Raw genomic sequence first — 25338 nt, 5'->3', positions numbered from 1 at the left:
GGGGGGGAAATTACATTTTTCCAATGAAGATTGTTCTGCGCATGTGCAGAACAGAAAATCAAGATGACGGTGCCCAGGATCGAACCGGTACGCTCACATATCCGGCTGAGTTACTACCTATTCGGCCGAACCGGGCCGAACCAGTGGGAACCCACCTCTGCTTATGGCTGTTTTCCATCCTTCTGACTCTTCCTGTCAGGCGTGCCTCCCTCAATAACCAAGAAAGAAAACTCTCAATTCCCTTGTTCGTGGAAATTAAAATACTTTGACTGGTTATGAAAAGATAGCAGCGAAAGGAAAGCAAGATCTGAGCCAGAAAGGCACAAATAAGCGCATATTAAATGGTAACCCAGGCCAGCTGGCTGGCAGGAGGCCTGTGCATATGCGCGGTGGAGCTGAACTGGGGTGATGGCTTGCATGCCCACAGAGAGCGCGTTTTGTGCCAACTCCGGCATGCGTGCCATAGGCTCGCCCTCACGAGGAAGAAAGGAAGGAAGGGGGAAAGGAGGAAGGAAGGAAGGAGTAAGGGAAGGAGGGAAGGAGGGATGAATGGGGAAAGGAGGGAGAAAGGAGAAAGAAGGGAGGGAGGGAGGAAGGGGAAGAGAGGAAGGAATGAGGGAGGGAGGAATAAGGAATAAGGGAGGGAAGGAAGGAAAGGAAGGAAGGAAGGGGCAAAGGAAGGTCAGAAAGAAGGGAGGAAGGAATGAAGGGGGAAGAGGGGGAAGGAATGAGGGAGGGGGGAATAAGGGAGGAAAGAAGGGAGGGGGAAAGGAAGACAGGAGGAAGGGAAGGAGGGAGGAAGGGAGGGGGAAAGGAGGGAGGAAGGAAGGGAGTGGGGAAGGAAGGGAGGAAGGAGGGGGAAGAGAGGAAGGAAAGGGAAAAGAAGGGAGGGAGTGGGAAGGGAGGGAGTTAAGGAGGGAGAGGAAGTAAGTGGGAAAGGAGGGAGAAGGGAGGGAGTGACGGAGGAAGGAAGGAAGGAATCCAATTTTTGGGAGAATAAGAAAGAGGCCTTTAGTATTATATTCAAGCAAAAGTGTTTAAACCTGGTTTATAGTTTTGTTCTTATCCCTGCTTAAGGTTCCAGACATTCAATGAGCCCATTTTCACCCAAGAATAATTTAGATATGTTGATGTTTCATATCTTATTCTGTATAGAACTGCCATATAATATATGCACAGATAATACACAACTAAATGATCTATTAATCGTCTTACAAAGTGGAGAAGCTAGCTATCCAAAGAATTACGATTTATTGGTTTATTTCATTTAAAGTCGGAGATTAAAAGAAAAAAAAATTGCTTACAGAACAAATAGAGTAAATTAAAATCCCCTCGAATTAAAGAAGATAGATGCGTAATAAAACCAACCAGTAAAACGATATAAAGATCATAACCAACAAGGCAGTCCATAATACTAGAAATGTATCATTTTAATCTACTAAATGCTGGCTGGCTATTGCTAGCAGTAGTTTAAGTCAGTTAATTTCTGATTTCAAGTTTAATGGAGCAGAAGCTTTAAAAAGCTAGTTCAGTGTAGAGACATTGCATCAGAATAGAGTGGAATAGAATAGAATGTAGAATGGAATGGAATAGATTAGAAGGTAGAATGGAATGGAATAGAATAGAATGTAGAATGAAATGGAAAAGAGAAGAGAAGAGGAATAAAGAATAAAATGGAATGGAATGGAATAGAATAGAATAGTAGAATAGAATAGAATAGTATAGAATAGTATAGAATAGTATAGAATAGTCTGGAATGTGGAATGTGGAATGGAATAGAGAAGAGGAATAAAGAATAAAATGCAATGGAATTGAATGGAATAGAATAGGAAACAGAGAATAGAATAGAATAGGAAACAGAATAGAATAGGAGACAGAGAATAGAATAGAATAGAATAGGAAATAGAGAATAGAATAGAATAGGAATAGAATAGGAATAGAATAGGAATAGAATAGGAATAGAATAGGAATAGAATAGGAATAGAATAGGAATAGAATAGGAATAGAATAGGAATAGAATAGGAATAGAATAGAATAGAATTCTTTATTGGCCAACTATGATTGGACACACAAGGAATTTGTCTTTGGTGCATAAGCTCTGTGTACATTAAAAAAATACATTCATCAAGAATCATAAGATACAACACTTAATGATAATCATAGGTTACTAATAAGCAATCAAATTGTACTAGGAAGAAATAGAACAATATACATTGTAAAGATATAAGCAACATGGTTATGGTCATAAGTGGCAAGAGATAGTTACTAGGAAAGAAGAGAAGAATAGTAAGACAGCCTTAGTGAATGGTTTGACAGTGGTGAAGGAATTATTTCCTTAGCAGAGTGATGGCATTCAGGAAAAAACCTGTCCTTGTATCCAGTTGTTCTGGTGCGCAGTGCCCTATAGCGTCGTTTTGAGGGTAGGAGTTGAAACAATTGATGTCCAGGATGCGAGGGGTCCGTAGATATTTTCACAGCCCTCTTTTTGACCCGTGCAGTGTCCAGGTCCTCAATGGAAGGCAGTTTGGTAGCCACTGTTTTTTTTCTGCAGTTCTAATTCCCCCTTGACATAAGAAGCAGGGATCCCTGAGTTCTAGTCTTCCACGAGACCATCATGGCCATACAAATAATTTTTGGGTGACTCACCCCATCACAAGATTATCTGGAGAAACAAACAGCAACAACAACGAAAGAGAAACTGACTCTGAAAATGTTGCTGAGGAAACTCGTTCTGAAGAGAAAAAAGAACCATAAGAAGATCAGACGTCAAGAAATATCAAACCAATTTTGAAAATGTTGCTAAGGAAACTTCTTGTCAAGAGTAAAAGTTGACTTGAAGGATGATAGTAGCAAGAAGAACCTTTTTATTTTTTAAAGGAAGTTCTAGTAAAATAGCTGCTAGTAAGAACTGTACAATCTTGGGCTCAGTCCAGACGGAACATTCTTTAAATATTTGCTTGGTTCATATGAATGAACATTTTTTTAGCAGATTTTTTAAATTATTTTTTCCCTTCTACAACACCTTAAAGTCATTACATCAACATTGTTATGTCATCATACCTGTACATATATATATAATATTTCGCTTCTATATTTACACACCTTTATACACAGTTCTATATATATTTATATATATTGTTTTTTGGCTTAATTAATTTTATTCTTGTTTTGCAGCCATTTGTACCAATTGTTCCAAATTTCATAATATTCCGACTCTTCTTTATCTTTTAATTTCAGTGTTAATTTGTCCATCTCTGCACAATCCAAAGTTTTTTTTTAATCACTAATTCATCCGAGGGGGTATTATTTTGTTTCCAGCATTGGGCAAATGCTATTCTAGCTGTAGTTAGCAGATGTGTTAATATGTACTTAATTTTCTTTGTATATTTCCCTTTGATTATTCCCAGTAGAAAGATTTTGGGTTTGTATTTTATCTGTTCTCCTGTAATTTCTTGCACCCATTTCCAAATTTTTCTCCAATATTTTTGTGTTTCCGGGCAGGTCCACCATATGTGATAATAAGTCCCTTGTACTTTTTTACACTTCCAGCAGGTCGGCTTCATGTTTGGGTAAAATGAACATTGTTAATGTAGATATGATTATGTCTTAGGTCTGTGACAATGAATCTATGGCATGTGTCCCACACGCGAGCCAGCTCAGCTCCACCGCACATGCATGCACGCCTCCCGCCAGCCAGCTGATTTTCGGGTCTCTGCTGTGCATACGGGAAATGTGTGTGCATGCACAAGGGGCAGAGTTTCATGCACGCATGTGCAAGGGGGGGCAGGGGGCCACATATGCATGTGCAGGAGGTGGGAGAGAAGGGAGGGTGCAGTTTACACACACACACACACCCCCCGTAGACCTGTTTTTGGTTTTAGGAGGCTTCAGGGAGGTCTGCTAGCCATGGCGGGATGCAGTGCTCCCCGCCCTACAGCCTGTTTTTTTTGTCCCCGGAGGTTTTAGGGAGGCCTGCTAAGCCCAAAACAGGGTGCAAGGAGGGTCGTGCGAATGCACGGGTGAATGGGAGGGGCGTGGAGAGTCACGTGCACATGCACAGGGGGCATGGCACATTGAATTATACATGCAATTTTGGCACTTCAGGAGAAAAGGGCTAGCCCTCACTGTCCCAAGTTGTTACAATACCCTTAAATTAGAACAATCATGTTTAATTAATTAATTAATAGCACCACATTCAACCTAAGCAAGATATCCCAACTAGAGCCAAAAACGTCTAAAATAATAGTGGGGCACTCCAATTTCAAGTTTGTAGGCTTTACAGTTCTAGAGATTGCGTGATGAGAGAGCGGTATTTGGCTTTATCTGTGTAGATGAAGACACCAAATGTTTTTTTTTTTTATAATCTCGACAGAGGAAACCTCAGAAGGCCCCGTCAAAGCTGGCTACCTGAAATACAAAGAAGAACCCTCCAAGCGGCTTTCTGCCAATAAATTTCAAGACCGCTATTTCGTTTTACGAGAAGGAAAACTGTGGCTTTATAAGGACATGAAGGTACAAATGCTGTCGCGAGCTTTTTTAACCTATCCCCCCCCGCCCACCCTTTCTCTTTACATGAAATTTTATAGATGGACACTGGATGCTATCGTGTTGATCTCGATTATGTGGATGATGGGACGGGGGGGAAATTCAATGAAAGCCACAAGGAGAAGCGAACAATGAAAACTTAACTTAGAGGGTTTGGTTTTTGTAGTGTTCTGCAACAATGTTCGTGAATACAATATTGAAATCACACTTGAGAAGTGGACATAGATTGTGTCTTCCGGATTTCTTTCAATCGGTGGCCAAGTTACGGAAGTGGATAGGAATTGATTACATTCTAGCATCTTCTTATACATTGTAAGATAGATCTTGTGACGCTGAAGTCCTAGGACTGTGACTGTTACCCCAGCTCAGCTCCACCGAGAATGCGCGCACCAGTAGTGGGTTTCCGGCCGGTACGGCTATACCGGTAGTAGCCAGAAGCAGCGGCCACCGTACTGGTACGGTGGCTTTTTTGACCCACCAGCCCAGGTTCCATACCTGTTTTTAAAGCAACCGGTCAATTGTGTGGCCGCGCACAGCCTGCGGTGCCTGCGCGACCTCCGACAAGCAACTGGGTGTCGCAAGGGCAGTTTGAGCCTCCAGTCCCCTAATCCTCTTTGTTGCTCTTCTCTGCACTCTTTCTAGAGTCTCCACATCTTTTCTACATCGTGGTGACCAAAACTGAATGCAGTATTCCAAGTGTGGAATATGTAACTCCTTAGCATCAGAGCGTGTTAATATAAGGCAACTGGCAGTTGGAACAGAGTTCTTTTCAGGTGGGGTGGGGGAGTAGAAGACCTCCAAGGTCCCTTGTTAATTTGTTATTCAGTAAGAATGGCATGGAAAATGCATTTTTGCAATAATGGTGAAATCATTTTCATCGTCCCCTTTCATTTTCATGCAACAAGTAAACAGGTCTGGACGTAAATATATTACTTTTGGTCTCAGAATCAAATTAATATGCAGAACGCATATGTTTTGTTACCTGCCATAAATGTCACCGTGATTCCTGCAGCAACCAAATTTCTGAGAGGGACTAGACTTGTGAATTAATTAGTAAGGTCTGAATGATGATTATTCTTGGTATATGATTAACAGTTCAGTCTTTTTGAACGCTTCTGTGTATTCTGATGGAAATATGTAATTACCGGCTAAGAGTAATCAGACCTTAATATTTATATTTTGTTTTGTTTTGCACTGGGGTCTTTTGACAACAATCAACCAATGTTTCTATTTTGCCTCCATTGATTGTAAATACTGTAGCTCCGAATCTGACAATTGTGGTAATATGCAAATATATTACATAGTAAAAAAAGAAAAATCCCATAAATACTCCTTCCAGCTATCCAATTACACAATGCTGGTAAAAGTTGGATGAAGTTGATGTTGTCCTTTGTTGGGATTGCCCCAAAGGAGAAGAGAATAACCATGTGGGTGGAAGGTGGGGGAGGAAAAGCAGATGCTCTGAAATGAAATCTTAAGAAAAATAACTGCTCCACCATTAGAAATCAGAAATATTTCTTATTTATGTTGGTTGCAGGCAAGCATGAAAGGGGATGATCTTGTTATTGATTGAGAAGTGGTTTCAACCATCAATTGTAAGGGCTTTCTTTTCTTCAGATAAGCTAACCATCTCTTGAAGCTGTTCTGACCCAAGCTTTCTTAAAAAGCAAGGAGCAGAATCTTGGTCCTGGCTGAATCCCTTTTATTTAGACGACGGTGAATTCCTTTCAGTCACAGTCCGCAAGGCTTAGCAAACAGTCTTTCAGAGGAATGTTTATCAACATGGACCTTATCTCGTTTGGAGAGCTGCCAAATAACTAGTTTCCAAATGCAGGGCAAGGCACAGAGTCTCTTAGACTCACAAACACTCTTGAAACGACCGAATGAACAAATGGTTTTCTGCAAAAGCCCACTCCCTGTTTGCACCTCTTCTGTTCCAAATCACCTTCGGGGTGTGACTTTACTGCTAGGCCCAAAACAGGCCACAGGAGTGCCCTCACTCGCGGCCTGTTTTTGGAGGCTTTAGGGAGTCCTGCTAGGCCCAAAACAGGCCATGGAGGGAGTGCCCTCACCCGCGGCCCGTTTCTGGTCCCAGGAGGCTCCAGGGAGGCCTGCAGGACCCAAAACAGGCCACGGGGGGGAGTGCCCTCACCCACGGCCTGCTTTTAGTTCCAGAAGGCTTCAGGGAGGCCTGCAGGACCCAAAACAGGCCACGGGTGGAGTGCCCTCGCCCGTGGCCAGTTTTTGGTCCCAGGAGGCTGCAAGGTGGCCTGCTAGGCCCAAAACAGGCCATGGGGGGAGTGCCCTCACCCATGGCCCGTTTTTGGTCCCAGGAGGCTTCAGGGAGGCCCTCCCGAATGCTGAGTGAATGTTGAGTTTTATTGTCTAATTTACTTTGTGCACATTTCTTTTTTCGTATTGTCCTACACTCCCCTTCCTTTTTGATTGTAAGCCGCCCTGAGTCCCCTCAGGGAAAAGGGCGGCCTATAAATAAATAAAACAAAACAAAAACAAACAAAACAAAAACAGGCCATGGGGGGAGTGCCCTCACCTGTGGCCCATTTCTGGTCCCAGGAGGCTTCAGAGAGGCCTGCTAGGCCCAAAACAGGCCCTGGGGGTAGTGCCCTCACCCACGGCCCGTTTTTAGTCCCAGGAGGCTTCAGGGAGGCCTACTAGGACCAAAACAGGCCATGGGGGGGGGTCCCCTCACCTGCGACCCCTTTTTGGTCCCAGGAAACTGCAAGGTGGCCTGCTAGGCCCAAAACAGGCCATGGGGGGAGTGCCCTCACCCATGGCCCGTTTTTGGTCCCAGGAGGCTTCAGGCCCAAAACGGGGCACAGGGGAGGTCGTGCCCACATGCATAGGGGGCAGGGCACTTGGGTGGTGGTGGTACCATGTGTGCAGTGCATTATGGGTTGCTTTTGGAAGGCGACAACACAAAGGTTAGCCATCGCCGCTCTAAGCTAAGTCCATACTTGACTCCACCCATCCAGTAGCTGACATTTTCCCAACCATCGTGTCCCCAGTTGGTGAAACCTTTGCCACGCTCAATTTGCCCCACGTACAATCAAGATAAAACGAGGAAATTCAATGTTCTATGAGAAAGAGAGGGCCCCATCCTCCTCTCTGCTCAGAGGAATCCTTCTGTGCTGGTGTCCTTTAAATGTACTTTTAAGTGTCTAGACATCTCTTCTTCGGGCTTAAAGTGGGTTGCATAAATTCTGCATCATTATTTATGGAAAAGGAAGGTTGGAGTTGCCGAACAAAAAGCTTTTTTGCTTGTCGCCCTTTGGCTCCTTGTACATTTTTTCTCTCTCTCTTTCATTTTAAAAAAAATATATTCCCTCCCCCTCCCCAACCCACCCACCCCCCCTGAAATTAATAGCTTGCCTGAGACCCAAGGCGACAAATCTTTGGAAACTCATGATCTCAGCAAAGTGGTTGTGTTTATTTTGCTGTGAGTAAGGTTACATTAATTGCCTGGCCAGGAATAAGGCGGGGAAAAAAGGGAAGGAAGAAAGAAAGAAAAAAGACCAACAACAACGGGAGAACAGCACTATTATTTTTACCAACGCTGTGACTTTCTCGTCGCTCGATTAATAACTGCATTGCCGCTGCATGAATGGATGCTTTCATTACTGCTGCCAAATGGGTTAAGAATCGTTTTTTGAAATACTAAAAGCCCAATTAGCCGTGAAATTCTGAGTAGGGGTGGGGTGAGGGGGGTGGGGGGAGAAAGGGAGTGCTCTGAACTGAGCTAATTTTTGCCTAAACGGCGCGCGTAATGCTTCATACTGTCGGGCCCAAGTACGGGGGAGCTGAAAAGGAGATGGGGTCGCGCCGATATTCTGGTGCAGTGCTTTGAAATTCCCATAGGTGCTCTCCGCCTCCAGAAAGAAAGCTGCAAAATGAATTTCAAGGGACCTCTAGATTTCCATATCATTGCAAACACATTGAAAAATTAGACCCTATTATTTAATTACGGGCTTTTACCCAGTAGAAAAATTTGCCCCGAGAAAACATTTGTTTTTCTTCCCTCCCTCCCTCCCTCCCTCCCTCCTTCTCTCTCTCTCTCCCTCTCCCTCCTTCTCTCTCTACCTCCTTCTCTCTCTCTCCCTCCCTTCCTCCTCCTCCTCTCTCCCTCTCCTTCCCTCCTTCTCTCTCTCCCTCCCTCCTTTCCTCCTCTCTCTCACTCCTTCTCTCTCCCCCTCCCCCTTTCCTCCTTCTCTCTCTCCCCCTCCCTCCTTTCCTCCTCCTCTCTCTCCCTCCTTCTCTCTCCCCCTCCCCCCTTTCTCCTTCTCTCTCTCTCTTCCTCCTTCTCTCTCTACCCACTTCTCTCTCTCTCCCTTCCTCCTCCTCCTCGCTCCCTCTCTTTCCCTCCTTCTCTCTCTCTCCCTCCCTCCCTCCTTTCCTCCTCCTCCCTCCTTCTCTCTTCCCCTCCCCTCTTCCTCCTTCTTTCTCCCTCCCTCCTAAACATCTCTCTCTCTCTCTCACCCTCCATCCATCCATCCATCCATCATCTATTCATCCATCCATCCATATAATATCTCTCTCTCTATCATTGCTTATATCTATCAATCATGTTTCTCTTTCTCTCTCTCTGTCTCTCTCTGTCTGTCTCTGTCTCTGTCTCTGTCTTTCTCTCTCTCTCATCTATCTATCATCTATCTATCATCTATCTATCTATCTATCTATCTATCTATCTATCTATCTATCTATCTATCTATCTATCTATCTATCTATCTATCTATCTATCTATCTATCATCTCAACACACATTTGAATGGAGGCATTTGTTATGGAACTGAATCATCAAGGATTTTGAGCAGAACAAATAAGGGAATAAGGAAATGCCGACAAGAACGGAGACAGTGTCCGTAAAGATCACAACCTGTTGTGATTTCCTCTTCCTTGACCTTGGAAAAGGCAGGCAGGAGTTACTTAGAAACATAGTCATAGGGCTGGAAGGGACTGTTCTGACAGAGGCTTCCCAAGAGAATGAAGCAAATTCCTTGTCCCGATAAAAACCCCTTTTATTAATTGACCGTGAATTCTGTTCATTCACATCCAGCAAAGTCTTTCAAGGGAGGATTTACAGTCACAGACCTTATCTGGCTTGGAGAGCTCCCAGGCCGATATCTGCAAAACTTGGCCATTTAAATGAACTAATTGTCTCCTGCAAACTCCACTCCCCTTTCGCTCCTCTTTTCTTTCCTCGGGGGGGGGGGGACATTCATTGTCCACCTGTGGCCTTACTCTCAGGTCGATCCCTTTTCTTTAGCTGTTCCCTTCGTCTGGGGACTCTGTGCATGCACAAACTGGGAACAGGCTCCAGCTGTTCTTCTGCCTCACTGAAGTCCGACTCTCAAGGCGGCTGATAACTGGAATACGGCTCTGGCCCTCTCTCTGCCTCCGACACAGAGTCCTCATCCGAGCCTTCCCCAGACTCCAGGACTGGCCCATCTTCCTCCCCAACCTCCTCACTGGTCTGAGTCTGTCACCAGCTCCACTGGCCGCTGGTGGGCCACAACACTACTCCGAACTCAGCATTGCAGCCAACATAACTCAAAGTGTAGTCTTTACACATCACAGCTCATGCCCACGTAATGTAATCCGACGGTGATGCTTCTTAACTCATCTATCCGCGTGCCTCTCCAATTGTCAGGAATCTGAAGAAATGCCCATCTCCACTTGCCATATTGTGTAACAAATACGATACAGCTGTTGACTATAATCCTAACCCTAACCCTAAACAATAACAATAACAAGTCACTTGTTATAAAACACATCGAGAAATTGCAGCTTCCTGCAATAACACCAGCAGAACTCCAAAAAACAAAACAAAACTGTGCCACTCGGAGCATTGTAAATCTTAAGAAGGTACTTGGATGATACCTAGGATGCTGGCAGCCACCCATATCAACCATTAGCACCAGTCAATGGTATTTGTGATGCTTTTTTGAATGTTCAGTTGATTGAGTTTCATGTTTCAAAAGCCGAGGTGGCGCAGTGGTTAGAGTGCAGTACTGCAGGCCACTTCAGCTGACTTGTTATCTGCAGTTCAGCGGTTCTAATCTCACCGGCTCAAGGTTGACTCAGCCTTCCATCCTTCCGAGGTGGGTGAAATGAGGACCCAGACTGTGGGGGTGATATGCTGACTCTGTAAACCGCTTAGAGAGGGCTGAAAGCCCTATGAAGCGGTATATAAGTCTAACTGCTATTGCTATTGCTATGTTTAATGAAAAAAGAAGTTTATAATAATATGAACAAATCTGGAGGCCTGGTATCTTTTCTGTTTCACTAACGGTCGCTTTTTTTCAACTACAACAGAGCAGCAAAGCGGAAAAAGTGTTTCCTGTCAAATCGCTGAAACTTTACCTCGGGGTGAAGAAAAAACTGAAACCACCAACAAAGTAAGCAAGCCATAATGGCTGGCTTTCGTTCAAAAGCACGCTGGCTTTTTTTTTTGTTATTTTTGTTATGCTACCAAAACGTAAAGCTTCGAAAAGCCAAAACAAATAAGGGAACTAATCTGTATCTATTGCCTGGTCTGTGGTAAGCCACGGTTCCACAGTGTTAGCTCTTTGGAGGGCTCCCTTTATTACTTGGGTGTTGATAAATGGCTTTACGGAACAGTTATTTCTAATCTCGGTATGCTATCTCCTGTGGGCTATATTGCTGGTGGGATCAAATTATCAAATAATTGGGGAATGAATTGGATTGGATTGGAATAGAATAGAGGAATGGAATGGAATGGGGCAGGATAGGATAGAATGGAATGGATTGGGATTGGATTGGAACAGAGGATTGGATTGGAATAGAATAGGGGAATGGAATGGGATAGAATATAATGGAATGGATTGGAATAGAATAGGGGAATGGAATGGAATGGAGTAGGATAAGATAGAATGGAATGGATTGGATTTGGATTGGATTGGAATAGAGGATTGGGTTGGATTGGAATAGAATAGCGGAATGGAATGGGGCAGGATAGGATAGAATGGAATGGATTGGGATTGGATTGGAACAGAGGATTGGATTGGAATAGAATAGAATAGGGGAATGGAATGGGATAGAATATAATGGAATGGATTGGAATAGAATAGGGGAATGGAATGGGATAGAATATAATGGAATGGATTGGAATAGAATAGGGGAATGGAATGGAATGGAGTAGGATAAGATAGAATGGAATGGATTGGATTTGGATTGGATTGGAATAGAGGATTGGGTTGGATTGGAATAGAATAGCGGAATGGAATGGAATGGGGCAGGATAGGATAGAATGGATTGGATTGGGATTGGATTGGAACAGAGGATTGGATTGGAATAGAATAGAATAGGGGAATGGAATGGGATAGAATATAATGGAATGGATTGGAATAGAATAGGGGAATGGAATGGGATAGAATATAATGGAATGGATTGGAATAGAATAGGGGAATGGAATGGAATGGAGTAGGATAAGATAGAATGGAATGGATTGGATTTGGATTGGATTGGAATAGAGGATTGGGTTGGATTGGAATAGAATAGCGGAATGGAATGGAATGGGGTAGGATAGGATAGAATGGAATGGATTGGATTTGGATTGGACTGGAACAGAGGATTGGATTGGAATAGAGGATTGGGTTGGATTGGAATAGAATAGCAGAATGGAATGGGATAGAATATAATGGAATGTATTGGATTGAAATAGAATAGCGGAATGGAATGGGGTAGGATAGGATAGAATGGAATGGATTGGATTTGGATTGGATTGGAATAGAGGATTGGGTTGGATTGGAATAGAATAGCAGAATGGAACGGGATAAAATATAATGGAATGGAATGGATTGGACTAGAATAGAATAGAGTTTTTATTGCCCATGTGTGATTGGACTCACAAGGAATTTGTCTCCTGTGCAAAAGCTTGTAATGTACATACAGAGAACAACAAAGTGTTCAGAGTAGCAAGATTTCCACAAAAATGTACAGTAGAGGCTAATAAAGAAGAAGGTTTGTAGCTCAGGATGAAAATGAAGTGTTCCTTGATTCTCTTTGAGCTTGATTGTTTTCTGGCAGACATTTCATTACCAACCTAGATAACATCATCCGTGCTTGTCACAGTAGGCTCTATATGCGATCTGTGAGCACTCTGAACCGGGTAGCAACAATTTTAGCTTTGGGAAGTTTAGCCTTCTTTTCTCTCTTAATTACCCTACATGTCTATGTATAAAAAGATATTTTCTTCTGATTTTTCAGCTGGGGTCTAACACTGCTGTCTGAAAAGCATCATTGGTAAGTAAGACATACCAGATTGGGAGGTGTATTCTTTCTAAATGATTGGGTAGAATAAGTTTTTGCACCTCACACAAACACAGCACCTATTTGTTATTCATTAGAGCAGCCACGTTGTTGTTGTTTTTTCTCCTGGCTTCTTAGTGAGTCTGGAGATAAGAGGTTGTTGTTTTAATATTCTTACTGTTAAAAATAGTCCTCTCTTGAAAGCAGTGGCATTTATTTTGTTTAAGTTGTATGGAAGCCTGAAGCAACATCCCTGCTTTAATACCAACCGCAATGCCCACTTGATCATACCTCAACAATTGCAGCTGAGAAAAATCTACTGATAATCATAAGATAGGTGTCAGAGAAATTGTTCTGTGAAGTCAAACTTTAATTGCTTTAATTGTGTAGTTCTTCTTCATGGTTATATACATCAGTCTATACATACAGGTGTAACTCGAAAAATTAGAATATCGTGCAAAAGTTCCTTTAGTTCAGTAATGCAACTTAAAAGGTGAAACTAATATATGAGATAAGACTCATATAATGCAAAGCAAGATAGTTCAAGCCGTGATTTGTCATCATTGTGATGATTATGGCTTACAGCTCATGAAAACCCCAAATCCACCATCACAGAAACTTAGAATATTACATGCAATCAATAAAACAAGGATTGTACATAGAACAATATTGGACCTCTGAAAAGTATAAACATGCATATGTACTCAGTACTTGGTTTGGGCCCCTTTTGCAGCAATTACTGCCTCAATGCGGCATGGCATGGAAGCTATCAGCCTGGGGCACTGCTGAGGTGTTATGAAAGACCAGGATGCTTCAATAGCGGCCTTCAGCTCTTCTGCATTGACACTTTGAGCCTAGAATATTGCACCTTTTCACAATATTCTAATTTATATTAGTGTATATTAGTGTATATTATACTGTAGTGTATATTACACTGTATATACACTGTATTAGTGTATATTATACTGTATATTAGTCAGTTTAATATATCATGTATGGTATACTGTAGGGCTCCATACAATGAACAATCCTTCAGCTATTGACTCTTGTTTCATTTTTTTAAAAAATATTTGTTAATCCATTGTTGTATTGCTTTGTTTTGTTATACGTTGGCCAGAGTGGAAAGAGCAGTTATACAACATAGATAAATGGATAGATGGATGGATAGATGTAGATAGATAGATTTATGATAGATAGATAGATAGATAGATAGATAGATAGATAGATAGATAGATAGATAGATAGATAGATAGATAGATAGATAGATAGATAGATGACAGTAAAGATAGGTAGGTAGGTGGGTGGGTGGGTGGGTGGGTGGGTGGGTGAGGGGGCGAATGGAAGGATGGATAGATGTTAGATCAGTGTTTCTCAACCTTGGTAACTTGAAGATGTCCGGACATCTTCAAGTTGCCAAGGTTGAGAAACACTGTGTTAGATGGATGGATGGATGGATAGATGGATGGATGGATGGATGGATGGACGGACGGATGGACGGATGGACGGACAGACAGTCAGACAGTCAGTCAAGACAGAGATAGATAGATAGATAAGCAGAAAGATAGAGGGACGGATGAATGGATGGATAAATGGCAGTAGAGACAGACAGGTGGGTGGGTGGGTGGGTAGTAGGTAGGTAAGTAGGTAGGTAGGTAGGTAGGTAGGTAGGTAGGTAGGTAGATAGATAGATAGATAGATAGATAGATAGATAGATAGATAGATAGATGATAGATAGATAGATGATAGATAGATAGATAGATAGATGATAGATAGATGATAGATAGATAGATAGATAGATAGATAGATAGATAGATAGATAGATAGATAGATAGATAGATAGATAGATAGATAGATAGATAAGCAGAAAGATGGATGGATTGAGGGATGGAGGGATAAATGGCAGTAGAAATAGATAGATGGATGGATGGATGGATGGATGGATGGATGGAAGGATGGATGGATGGATGAATAGATAGAAAGAGAGAAATGATAGAGATAAATAGATAGATAAAGTTTTTCATTCCCAAAAAATTTAATCAGTTGAAGGCTTCCCCAAAGAAATCTACAGCCAAGCAGATTGATCCCTCAAATGAGATCCTGCCTACTCAGTCTAAAGCTTAATTCAGTGGACATTGGATTCCTCTTTGAGGAATAGAAAACCTTGCAATGAAAACCAATTATCTAGCAATAATAAAATCTGCCTTCTGAGATACACACACACACACACACACACACACACGTGCACAGGCACAGAGTATGTCTTGGCTGTGGTGAGACTCCATTCTTTATTCTTGCTTAATCTATTCTAGTTAAGGAGGGTTTAGCTTCCAGGCAGCTAAAGGCTTTTCCCTCTCAGAATTGCATGAGGATTGAGTCTATTATGGCAGGGGAAGTGAATTCATATTCATTTGTCTTCTAGGTACTTGTGTTGTGATGGACAGAATTCTCAGCTGGAATGGCTGAACAGCATTTTTATGGCCCAGGTATTTGTCTCGCTTTCTTTTTCGCATTCAAATTGCACTCGGCTTTGAGAAGTACATTTGAATTGCAATCGGTGCATATTATATGCTTCTGTACTTTTATTTATTTATGCATGGACGTACACACTCATTTGAGCAAGAAAACTACATATTGAAAGGTCAGGGTCTATATAGTGGCATCAGCACATATTTTTTTGAATAAAATCTACACTCCAGTTCTACAGAATGTGATTGGCTAATGTGGTTCTCCCAATCACAGCCTCTTTACAGACACTGTCTCCGTTCTTGTCAGCATTTCCTTATTCCCTTATTTGTTCTGCTCAAAATCCTTGATGATTCAGTTCCCTAACAAATGCCTCCATTCAAATGTGTGTTGAGATGATAGATAGATAGATAGATAGATAGATAGATAGATAGATAGATAGATAGATAGATAGATAGATAGATAGATAGATAGATAGATAGATAGATATGAGAGAGAGAGAGAGAGAGAGAGAGAGAGGGAGGGAGAGAGAGAGAGAGAGAGAGAGAGAGAGAGAGAGAGAGAGAGAGAGAGAGAGAGATGATAGATCATAGATGGAGAATGGATGGAGAAAGAGATAAAGGTTCATAGATGGAGAATGGATGGATGGATGGAGAGAGAGAGTGAGAGAGAGAGATGATAGATCATAGATGGAGAATGGATGGATGGAGAGAGAGAGAGAGATAAAGGTTCATAGATGGAGGATGGATGGATGGATGGAGAGAGAGAGTGAGAGAGAGAGATGATAGATCATAGATGGAGAATGGATGGATGGAGAGAGAGAGAGATGATAGATCATAGATGGAGAATGGATGGATGGATGGAGAGAGAAAGAGAGAGATGATAGATTATAGACGGAGAATGGATGGATGGAGAGAGAGAGAGAGATAAAGGTTCATAGATGGAGGATGGATGGATGGAGAGAGAGAGTGAGAGAGAGATGATAGATCATAGATGGAGAATGGATGGATGGAGAGAGAGAGAGATGATAGATCATAGATGGAGAATGGATGGATGGATGGAGAGAGAAAGAGAGAGATAATAGATTATAGATGGAGAATGGATGGATGGAGAGAGAGAGAGAGAGAGATAAAGGTTCATAGATGGAGGGTGGATGGATGGAGAGAGAGAGTGAGAGAGAGAGATGATAGATCATAGATGGAGAATGGATGGATGGAGAGAGAGAGAGATGATAGGTCATAGATGGAGAATGGATGGATAGATGGAGAGAGAAAGAGAGAGATGATAGATCATAGATGGAGAATGGATGGATGGAGAGAGAGACACAGAGAGAGAGAGATGATAGATCATAGATGGAGAATGGATGGATGGAGAGAGAGAGAGAGATAACGGTTCATAGATGGAGAATGGATGGATGGATGGAGAAAGAAAGAGAGAGATGATACATTATAGATGGAGAATGGATGGATGGAGAGAGAGAGACAGAGAGAGAGAGAGATGATAGATCATAGATGGAGAATGGATGGATGGATGGAGAGAGAGAAGAAAGATGGTGGGATGGATAGATAGATAGATATAATAGGTGATACAGAGAGAGATAATATATGGATGGATGGATGGATGGATGGATGGTCCACATATTACCATAGATATTGTAATTTAATGCAGGTTTGTAGCTGTTTAGGCATAATTTCCATTTCCTCAAGGAAGACCTATCACTTCATTAACCTCAATTACTTTCCAGATTTGACTCCTCTAACATGTTGGCTTGATCTGGGTTGTTGGTTTTTGTTTTTGTTTTCCATTCCTTACCTACAGGAAATGTATATTATTGTCACTTGACATTCCCCTAGTTTTCTGGAGATGCTCAATCTGCTCCATTTTTATACTCAACTTCTTCCTTTATTCCTATTTTTTAAATATTACAAACACACACACAAACCAGGGCTGAAATGCTACCGGTTCGGGCCCGTTTGCTGATACCAGTAGTAAAAATGCTACTGGTTTGCTTGAGCCAGTACTAAAATGCTACTGGTTCGCTTGAGCCAGTACTAAAAATGCTACTGGTTCGCTTGAGCCAGTACTAAAAATGCTACTGGTTCGCTTGAGCCAGTACTAAAAATGCTACTGGTTCGCTTGAGCCAGTACTAAAAATGCTACTGGTTCGCTTGAGCCAGTACTAAAATGCTACTGGTTCGCTTGAGCCAGTACTAAAAATGCTACTGGTTCGCTTGAGCCAGTACTAAAATGCTACTGGTTCGCTTGAGCCAGTACTAAAAATGCTACTGGTTCGCTTGAGCCAGTACTAAAATGCTACTGGTTCGCTTGAGCCAGTACTAAAAATGCTACTGGTTCGCTTGAGCCAGTACTAAAAATGCTACTGGTTCGCTTGAACAAGTAGTAAAAAAAAAAGCTTTAAAATGTAAGAGTTCTGACGATTGTGCGGCATGGCTGATTGTCACACAGCTGTTTTTCAGAACTTTTAAATATTTTTTGTAGCATTTTTTATTAGGTAGTAAAAAAAAAGGCTAAAAAAGGTTCCGATGATCAGCTGTGACAGTCAGCTGTGCCAGGCGATCATAGGAACCTGTGTTTGCGTATGTTTGTGTGTGTGTGTGTGAAGTCCGCCTGCTTTTGCATTGTGTGTTAGTCAATTGTGTGCCTTTTGTGTTATTTTTGGGTAAAGTGTGATCGTCTGTTTTTGAGCTCTGTGAGGTTCCTGCTTACTGCAGGGGCCATTTTGTGTGACGTCCAGCTGCTGTGGCATTGTGCGTGAGTCAGTTGTGTGGCTTTTGTGTTATTTTTGTGTAAAGTGTGATCGTTTGCTTTTGTAGCTCTTTGTGACTCTGTGAGGTTCCTGCTTGTTGCTCACCCAGTGACATGTCCACCAAGCCACACCCACAGAACCGATAGAGGAAAATATTGAATTTTGAACTCCTCAAAGCAAAAAACCAAAATATTTTTGGTGGCAATTTTCAAGTTACGCATGATTGAAATACTGACTTTAGGAACAATCGGTTCAGCACTTAAATCTCAACTCATTTTGGCTCGGTCCGGTCCCAGGAACAATTGTTATGAATCTAGAATTTCTAATTCATTGTTCTGTCTGGAGCGTATACTATATTTATCCCGTCTGCCCGTGATGAGTAACTGAAATTACACATTTCTACAATCAGCTTCCACTTTAGAAGCTTCGCTGATTAAATTCTCCATCTGAAATCACCTCATCCTTTCGGTAGGGCAAGGTGGTAAATTTGTTCCCGGAGCAATGTTGCATTTAGTAAATCCCTTAGTCCTATTAAAGCTAACGTTATTATTTTGATTCCCCTACCCCTTATATTTAGACCAAGAATAATCCCAGGCCTTTATTTTCACAGTCTCAGAGCAGCCCAATTGCTTGAAAATCAACAGCACAATTACCTTGCCTCTTTATTTATTTGTTTGTTTGTTTATTGATATCCCGGCATTGCCCGGATATTTATTTATAGAGGGAAACATTAGGATAAAAAGGGAATTTCTAATGTTGGATTTTCCCCCCTTAACAGAGGGATACCCCTTGGGGAGTATTGTGAAGCCACTACCATGGCAACTCCACTGCCTGCCCACCCTGGCAATATCCCGTCTTACGCAATCACCGTGCTTTTTTTTTAATTGAAATTTTTTAGAAAAAAAAAAACTTTTACAAATATTTACCTCCAGATAAACAGATCAAAATGGTAGTTCTTGCATGTTGTTTACTCCCTTAGAAGTGAAATTCTTTTCTATTTTTTTATTGAAATATTTTGTAAAAAGGGGCTTTTACAAATATTTACCTCCACTCCTCCACCCTCCCCACCCAGACCCCCCCACCTCCCCCCCCCCTGCGACTTCCCAGAACCAATACAGGGTATAAATCTTTAACAAAGATGTTCTAAAATAAACTTTAAAAAAAGTTAGTATCATCTTTCATTTGAGCTTTAACTCCTCTTTTGTTAGGCTAACTCTAAACAGATTATATCATTCCTTGTTTCTTCAGTCATAAACTTTCTGGAATTTCTTAGTCTCGTATTTATTTTGAATATAGTCAATCCATCTACTCCACTCCAGTTTATATCTCTCATTTGAGTGGTCCTTGAGATATGCTGATATTTTAGCCATCTCTGCTAGGTTTGTTACTTTTAATGTCCATTCTTGAACAGTAGGCAAATCTTCCTTCTTCCAGTATTGCACCACCAACAGTCTTGCTGCCATTATTAAATACAAAATCAAGTTAGTCTCTAAAACAGTACAATCAGTAGTTATACCTAACAAGAATAACTGAGGGGTAAACTTTATCCTTTTTTTAAGAACATTTTGCATAATCCACCATATTTTTATCCAAAATGCTTTTACCTTTATACAAATCCACCATATAGGGTAATATGTAGCATCGAGACAATCACATCTCCAACATTTAGGTTGTAAATTCTGATACATAAAGGCCAGTTTTTTAGGCTCTAAATGCCATCTATAAAACGTCTTGTAAAAATTCTCTCTCAAACAATCGCCGTGCTTTTGACGCAGCACGCATGTGTGCAAGTTGCATGTGTTTAGCGAAGCTATCCCGTCCTACACAATCGGCATGCTTTTGATGCAGTGCATATCTGCGCTCACATTTTTGATTCTGGGAGAACCGGTTGTTAAATTAAACGAACCCCACCTCTGCTTGGGACCAGGTTATTTGAGGGACCGCCTAGAAGGCCTCCAAGGTCCAACTCTTCCAACTGTGTTGTCCTGTTAACATGGACCTCCAGGGGCTTCCAGAACATTTGTTTTGTACATACTCTGCCCTTCCGAACGATTTGCAAATGGTTTGCTAGGCTCCCTACTGATGAGGGTAACAAAAGGGATCAATGACTGTTGTCTTTCCCACAGCGCAACGCATTGGGTCCACCGAGCGGGAAGACAAGGAAGTCGTCTATTATGAAAAATCCAAAAATTGTTGGGCTACCTTTAATACCAATTCAGCACCACCAAAGTCTCCTGAGAGCTAAAGCAGAGGTAACAGCAATAAAACTTTGACTTACATCCCGCTTCTCAGTCCTTTTACAGCCCCCTCTAATCGGTTTACATCAGTGGTGGGTTTCAAAAATTTTTGGAACCTCTTCTGTAGGTGTGGCCTGCTTTCCGGGTCCACTGGTGGAACCTCTTCTAACCGGTTCGGTAGATTTGACGAACCAGTTCTACCGAATAGGTGCGAACTGGTAGGAACCCACCTCTGGTTTACAGAGTCAACCACTTGCCCCCAACAATCTGGGTTCATACATGCCTCCCACCGGCCAGCTGATTTTCGGGTCTCTGCTGTGCATGTCCGGGTGGTGGGGCGCAGGAAGGAGTCATGTGTGCATGGGCGGGGGAGAGTACGGGAGGGGGGCAGTGGCCTGTTTTTGCTCGCAGGAGGCTGCAGGGAGGCCTACTAGGCCTAAAACTGGGCATGTGGGCAGCGCGTGCATATGCGTGGGGGCGGGGGGAGCACAGGGGTGTAGTGAGCGCATGTGCAGGAGGCGGGGCGTGGGGGTGTCATGCGCATTGCATTATGGGTTTCCGCACGCAACGGCAAAAAGGTCAGCCATCACTGATCTGTGCATACTGTACTATTTGGGTGTGCTTTTTATGTATGTGTTTTTCTCAATATATACTGTAAACGCAGAGTGGATTTTATCAGCTTATGTTTTCGATAAATCAAATGGGACACTTTTAGAATTAATTAAATGAATGTAATGTTCGCTTTTTTAAAAATCTCTGCTATGCCCCAGGAAACCCTACACAACATAGTTAAGTCTTGAAAGGTGTGTATTTTAGGAACCGAGCAGTAAATTAAGCCTGATCTGGAACTTAATAATAGATTTCCATTTTAATATTTTTTGGAGTCAAACTGAAACATAACCAGGAGTGATCCTTGCACCTTAGCAACCAAATTCTATTTGCGTCTTCAAAATCTTTGAGGATGTATCTTAAGTTCCTCCCGGGAACCTTTTGAGTAGAAGCATTTTTTTAATAAAGTTTTTTATTTTATTTTTCCGTTTTCATAACATAAAACCATATGTATAGCAGTAGCAATAGCAGTTAGACTTATATACCGCTACATAGGGCTTTCAGCCCTCTCTAAGCGGTTTACAGAGTCAGCATATCGCCCCCAACAACAATCCGGGTCCTCATTTTACCCACCTCGGAAGGATGGAAGGCTGAGTCAACCCTGAGCCAGTGAGATTTGAACAGCCGAACTGCAGAACTGCAGTCAGCTGAAGTAGCCTGCAGTGTTGCATTTAACCACTGCGCCACCATGGCTCTAATATGTATACTATTACATAGCCAACTGTATTATTAAATGTTTACATCAATTTGTCTTGCCATCAACTCCCAAAATCAATTATTGGCTCTTCTGCTCCCCATACACCATATTTGTACCTTATCCATCACTTTCTTCTCCCTCTTTCCTCCACCTCCCTACCTCCTTTCTTCCCTCTGTCGCCCTTCTCTTCTCTACTTCCCCTTCCTCTCTCCTTCTCCTCTCTCCCCTTTCCACTCCTTTCTCTCCTCCTCTCCCCTCTCTCCTCTCCCTCTCTTCTTCCCTTACCTCTCTCCTCTACTTCACCTGATTTCATGCAATCTCTAGGTGAAGTAAGTAGAAAATTTACAGTTTTGTCTTTACCCATCCACTCAATTAGAAATCCCTCAAAACATATGGGGATACAACAGATGGCTTGTCCATGTGGATATCGTTCATTTTTTTTTTGAGCTGGCAATTTGGGAATACCAAAGAAACTTTTCATACATGATGAATGATAATGATGGCAATATAAACTTCTGCTGACTTTCAAACATCTGGATTCTTTCACTCAAAATTGCTTTCCTGATGTTTTTCCTTCTTCCGTGTCTCTTCTATACAGGTAGTCCAAGATTTAAAACAGTTCATTTAGTGACTGCTTGAAGTTACTGTGCTGACCTAGGCTTCCTTAAAAAGCATGAAGCAGAGTCTTGTTCCCGGCCAAAATACTTTTATTTACACGACTGAGAATTCCTTTCATTCACAGTCAGTTATCTATCTATCTATCTATCATCTATCATTATCTATCATCCATCATTATCTATCCATCTATCCATCCATCCACCTATCATTATCTGTCTGTCTGTCTCTCTGTCCGTCTCTCTCTCTCTCTCTCTGTCTATCTATCTATCTATCTATCTATCTATCTATCTATCTATCTATCTATCTATCTATCTAGCTATCTATCTATCTATCATCTATCATCTATCTCTATCTATCTCTATCTATCTATCTATCATCTATCTATCTATCTATCTATCTATCTATCTATCTATCTATCTATCTATCTATCTATCTATCTATCATCTGATCTATGTATCTATCTATCTATCTATCTATCTATCTATCTATGTATCTATCTATCTCTATCTATCTATCATCTGATCTATCTATGTATCTATCTATGTATCTATGTATCTATCTATCTATCTATCTATCTATCTATCTATCTATCTATCTATCTATCTATGTATCTATCTATATCTATCTATCATCTGATGTATCTATCTATCTATCTATCTATCTATCTATCTATCTATCTATCATCTGATCTATCTATCTATCTATCTATCTATCTATCTATCTATCTATCTATCTATCTATCTATCTATCTATCTATCTATCTCTTATCCATTTGTAATAATTGAAACCCTTGGAGACTGTCAGAAGGACTGAAGTCCCCGGCTACCAACACTTGATCTGAATGATTCAGTCTTTAACTCTTTCTCCATCTCTCTGCCCAGAATTCAAAACTGGAAATGGAACAGGACTTAGCTAGAGAGAAGACCGATTTAAAGGAACGAGTCTCGCGGGCCGTCCAACATAAAGAACGAAAGGAGGAAAAAATCTGGAATCAAGGAAGAAAGCACCGCAGCCTGATCTGTTTGGAGGACATGGCTGACGATGCGGTGAACTTCGACCGCAGATCCTGCAAAGAATCAAAGTCACCAAAGAGAAATGAGAGCAAAGCACGAGAGACACCCTTGGAATCTGAGAAGCAGCTGCCAGCAAACGTTCTTCAAGAGCTCCACACGGTCTTACAGAGGACCAGAGCTCTTCACGATGAGACTTAGAAGCCCTTTAGATATGGACATCAAAGAATTGAATTGTTTTAATGTACAGTGTACATACTTTCAATGTATTTAAATGTAAATGTTGAACTAAAAGAGATCAAGTGCTCTCTACCAATTGGGGGAGCCTTAATACTTTTGTACTGATACTTCCCCCTCCCATTATCTACATTTATCTCCCTAAATAATGTTGGTCAACTGTCTGTGGAGATTCTCAGTCATCCAGATCGTGGTTGTTCCAAAGGTGCTTTTTCAGAAGGCACCTGGACTTTGTTCTTCTTCCTTGAAGAAATTTCGCTTCTCATCCCAGAAGCTTCCTCAGCTTTTTGGAACTGTTCTTTAATTCTTTAGAACTGAAGAAGCTTCTGAAATGAGAAGCAAAACATCTTCGAGGAAAAACAAAGTCCAGGTGCCTTTTGAAAAAAGCTCCTTTTGGGGACAATGTCGGTCAAGATTTTCCACAAAGTGACAATCAATTGCTTCTTAACAGAACATTACTGAACATCACCAGAAAGCATAGAAGTAGGATGTGAAAACAATTCAATAATATTGACCATTCCTTCTGGCTTCTGGGCACACTCAGAAGATAACACGAGAGTAAACGGATAGCGACATGGGCAGTGTATAAATTTAAAATAAATAAATAATAAAATAAAAGAGAAGGCATAATCACTTCCAATTGGCATATATCTCACCGATATTTGTCATCCAAATGGGAAATCAGCAAACAGCTTTAGGTTGATAATTCCATGGTTTAATCAACCCCAGTCGTGAGTTCAGCTTGTTTATAGTGTCATAGACCAAAGTTAGAATTTACAATAAAAAAAGTCAAGTAATAAAAGTTTGAACGGGACGATGGATGGGAAAACAAAGAAATAGAAACAACAAGGTAGTTTCAATCAGGCATTTCCTAATCTGATTGCAGTTGGATCAAATGGTTCCACCACAAAACCGCGGAGGACAAAATCGCGCTCGACGAAAGCGCGCATTTGACGTCATCACAGCGCAACGAAAACATCGCGCTGTGATCGAAAAATGTAAAAATAAAGCGAAAACCTTACCCTAACCCCCCCAAACCTAACCCTAAACCTAACCCTTAACCTAACCCTAAATCTAACCCTAAACCTAACCCTTAACCTAACGCTAAACCTAACGCTAACCCTTAACCTAACGCTAAACGTAACCCTAACGCTCTAAACCTAACCCTAACCCTTAACCTAACCCTAAACCTAAACCTAACCCTTACCTTTATGTGAATCGGCTTGCTTTAATTTTATTTTTATTTCAATTTTTAATTTTTTTCGTCGCGCTGTGATGACGTCAAATGCGCGCTTTCGTCGAGCGCGATTTTGTCCTCCGCGGTTTTGACGGGTCACGGGATCAAATTTAGTTACTTTATGGAGAAAAATAGGGAACCTGTTACGGCCCAGCAGCAGCCGGCTGAGCTGTTGCTGGAATATGACAGCGATGAACACTATGGGACTGCCCTGGAAACTGAGGAAGACTCTGGGAGCGGGTGTTCGGAGTCAGAGCAGGGACTAGAGAGTCCTGTTGGCCACCAGGTGGCGTCTGATTCAGGGAACAGTGAGGAAGAACGGGGGGAAGTTGTCCCTGACATACGGATGCGGAGGGCTGATAGGAGGAGGCAGCAGCTGTGGAAACAGAAGGGAATAGGACTGATTGGCCCCTCCCATAGAGCTTATAGGTGGGGCGATGGGAGGGGAATTTTGCAGGAAACAACACTTACAATCTCAGTTTAAAATACAGATTACAAAACCTGACACTAAATGAAACAATTTCTGCCTTCAATCAATGTGACTTTGAACTGACTCAACACTCACACAGACACAGACACACACGATTTAAATCTCATTCCTGACTTTTTCTGCTGGGGAAACCCAACCATGAA

General features: G+C 41.7%; 1 protein-coding gene across 1 annotated transcript in view; it reads left to right on the top strand.

Annotated features, from left to right (window-relative positions):
- The window catches only part of ARAP2 (ArfGAP with RhoGAP domain, ankyrin repeat and PH domain 2), a 113855-nt gene extending 89370 nt beyond the window's left edge, over nt 1–24485 (top strand). The window contains 6 exon segments of the mRNA XM_087724798.1: nt 4373–4512; nt 10875–10957; nt 12789–12824; nt 15250–15313; nt 20187–20312; nt 23103–24485. Coding sequence (XP_087580924.1) covers nt 4373–4512; nt 10875–10957; nt 12789–12824; nt 15250–15313; nt 20187–20312; nt 23103–23432 — 779 coding nt within the window. The 3' untranslated portion in view covers nt 23433–24485.
- Nucleotides 24486–25338: the final 853 nt, after the last annotated feature.

Source organism: Thamnophis sirtalis, unplaced genomic scaffold (assembly GCF_051295495.1).
Source record: "Thamnophis sirtalis isolate CommonGarterSnake01/CBP01778 unplaced genomic scaffold, rThaSir2_p1.2 scaffold_10, whole genome shotgun sequence".
NCBI lineage: Eukaryota > Metazoa > Chordata > Lepidosauria > Squamata > Natricidae > Thamnophis > Thamnophis sirtalis.
This window is presented reverse-complemented; position numbering and strand designations above follow the sequence as displayed.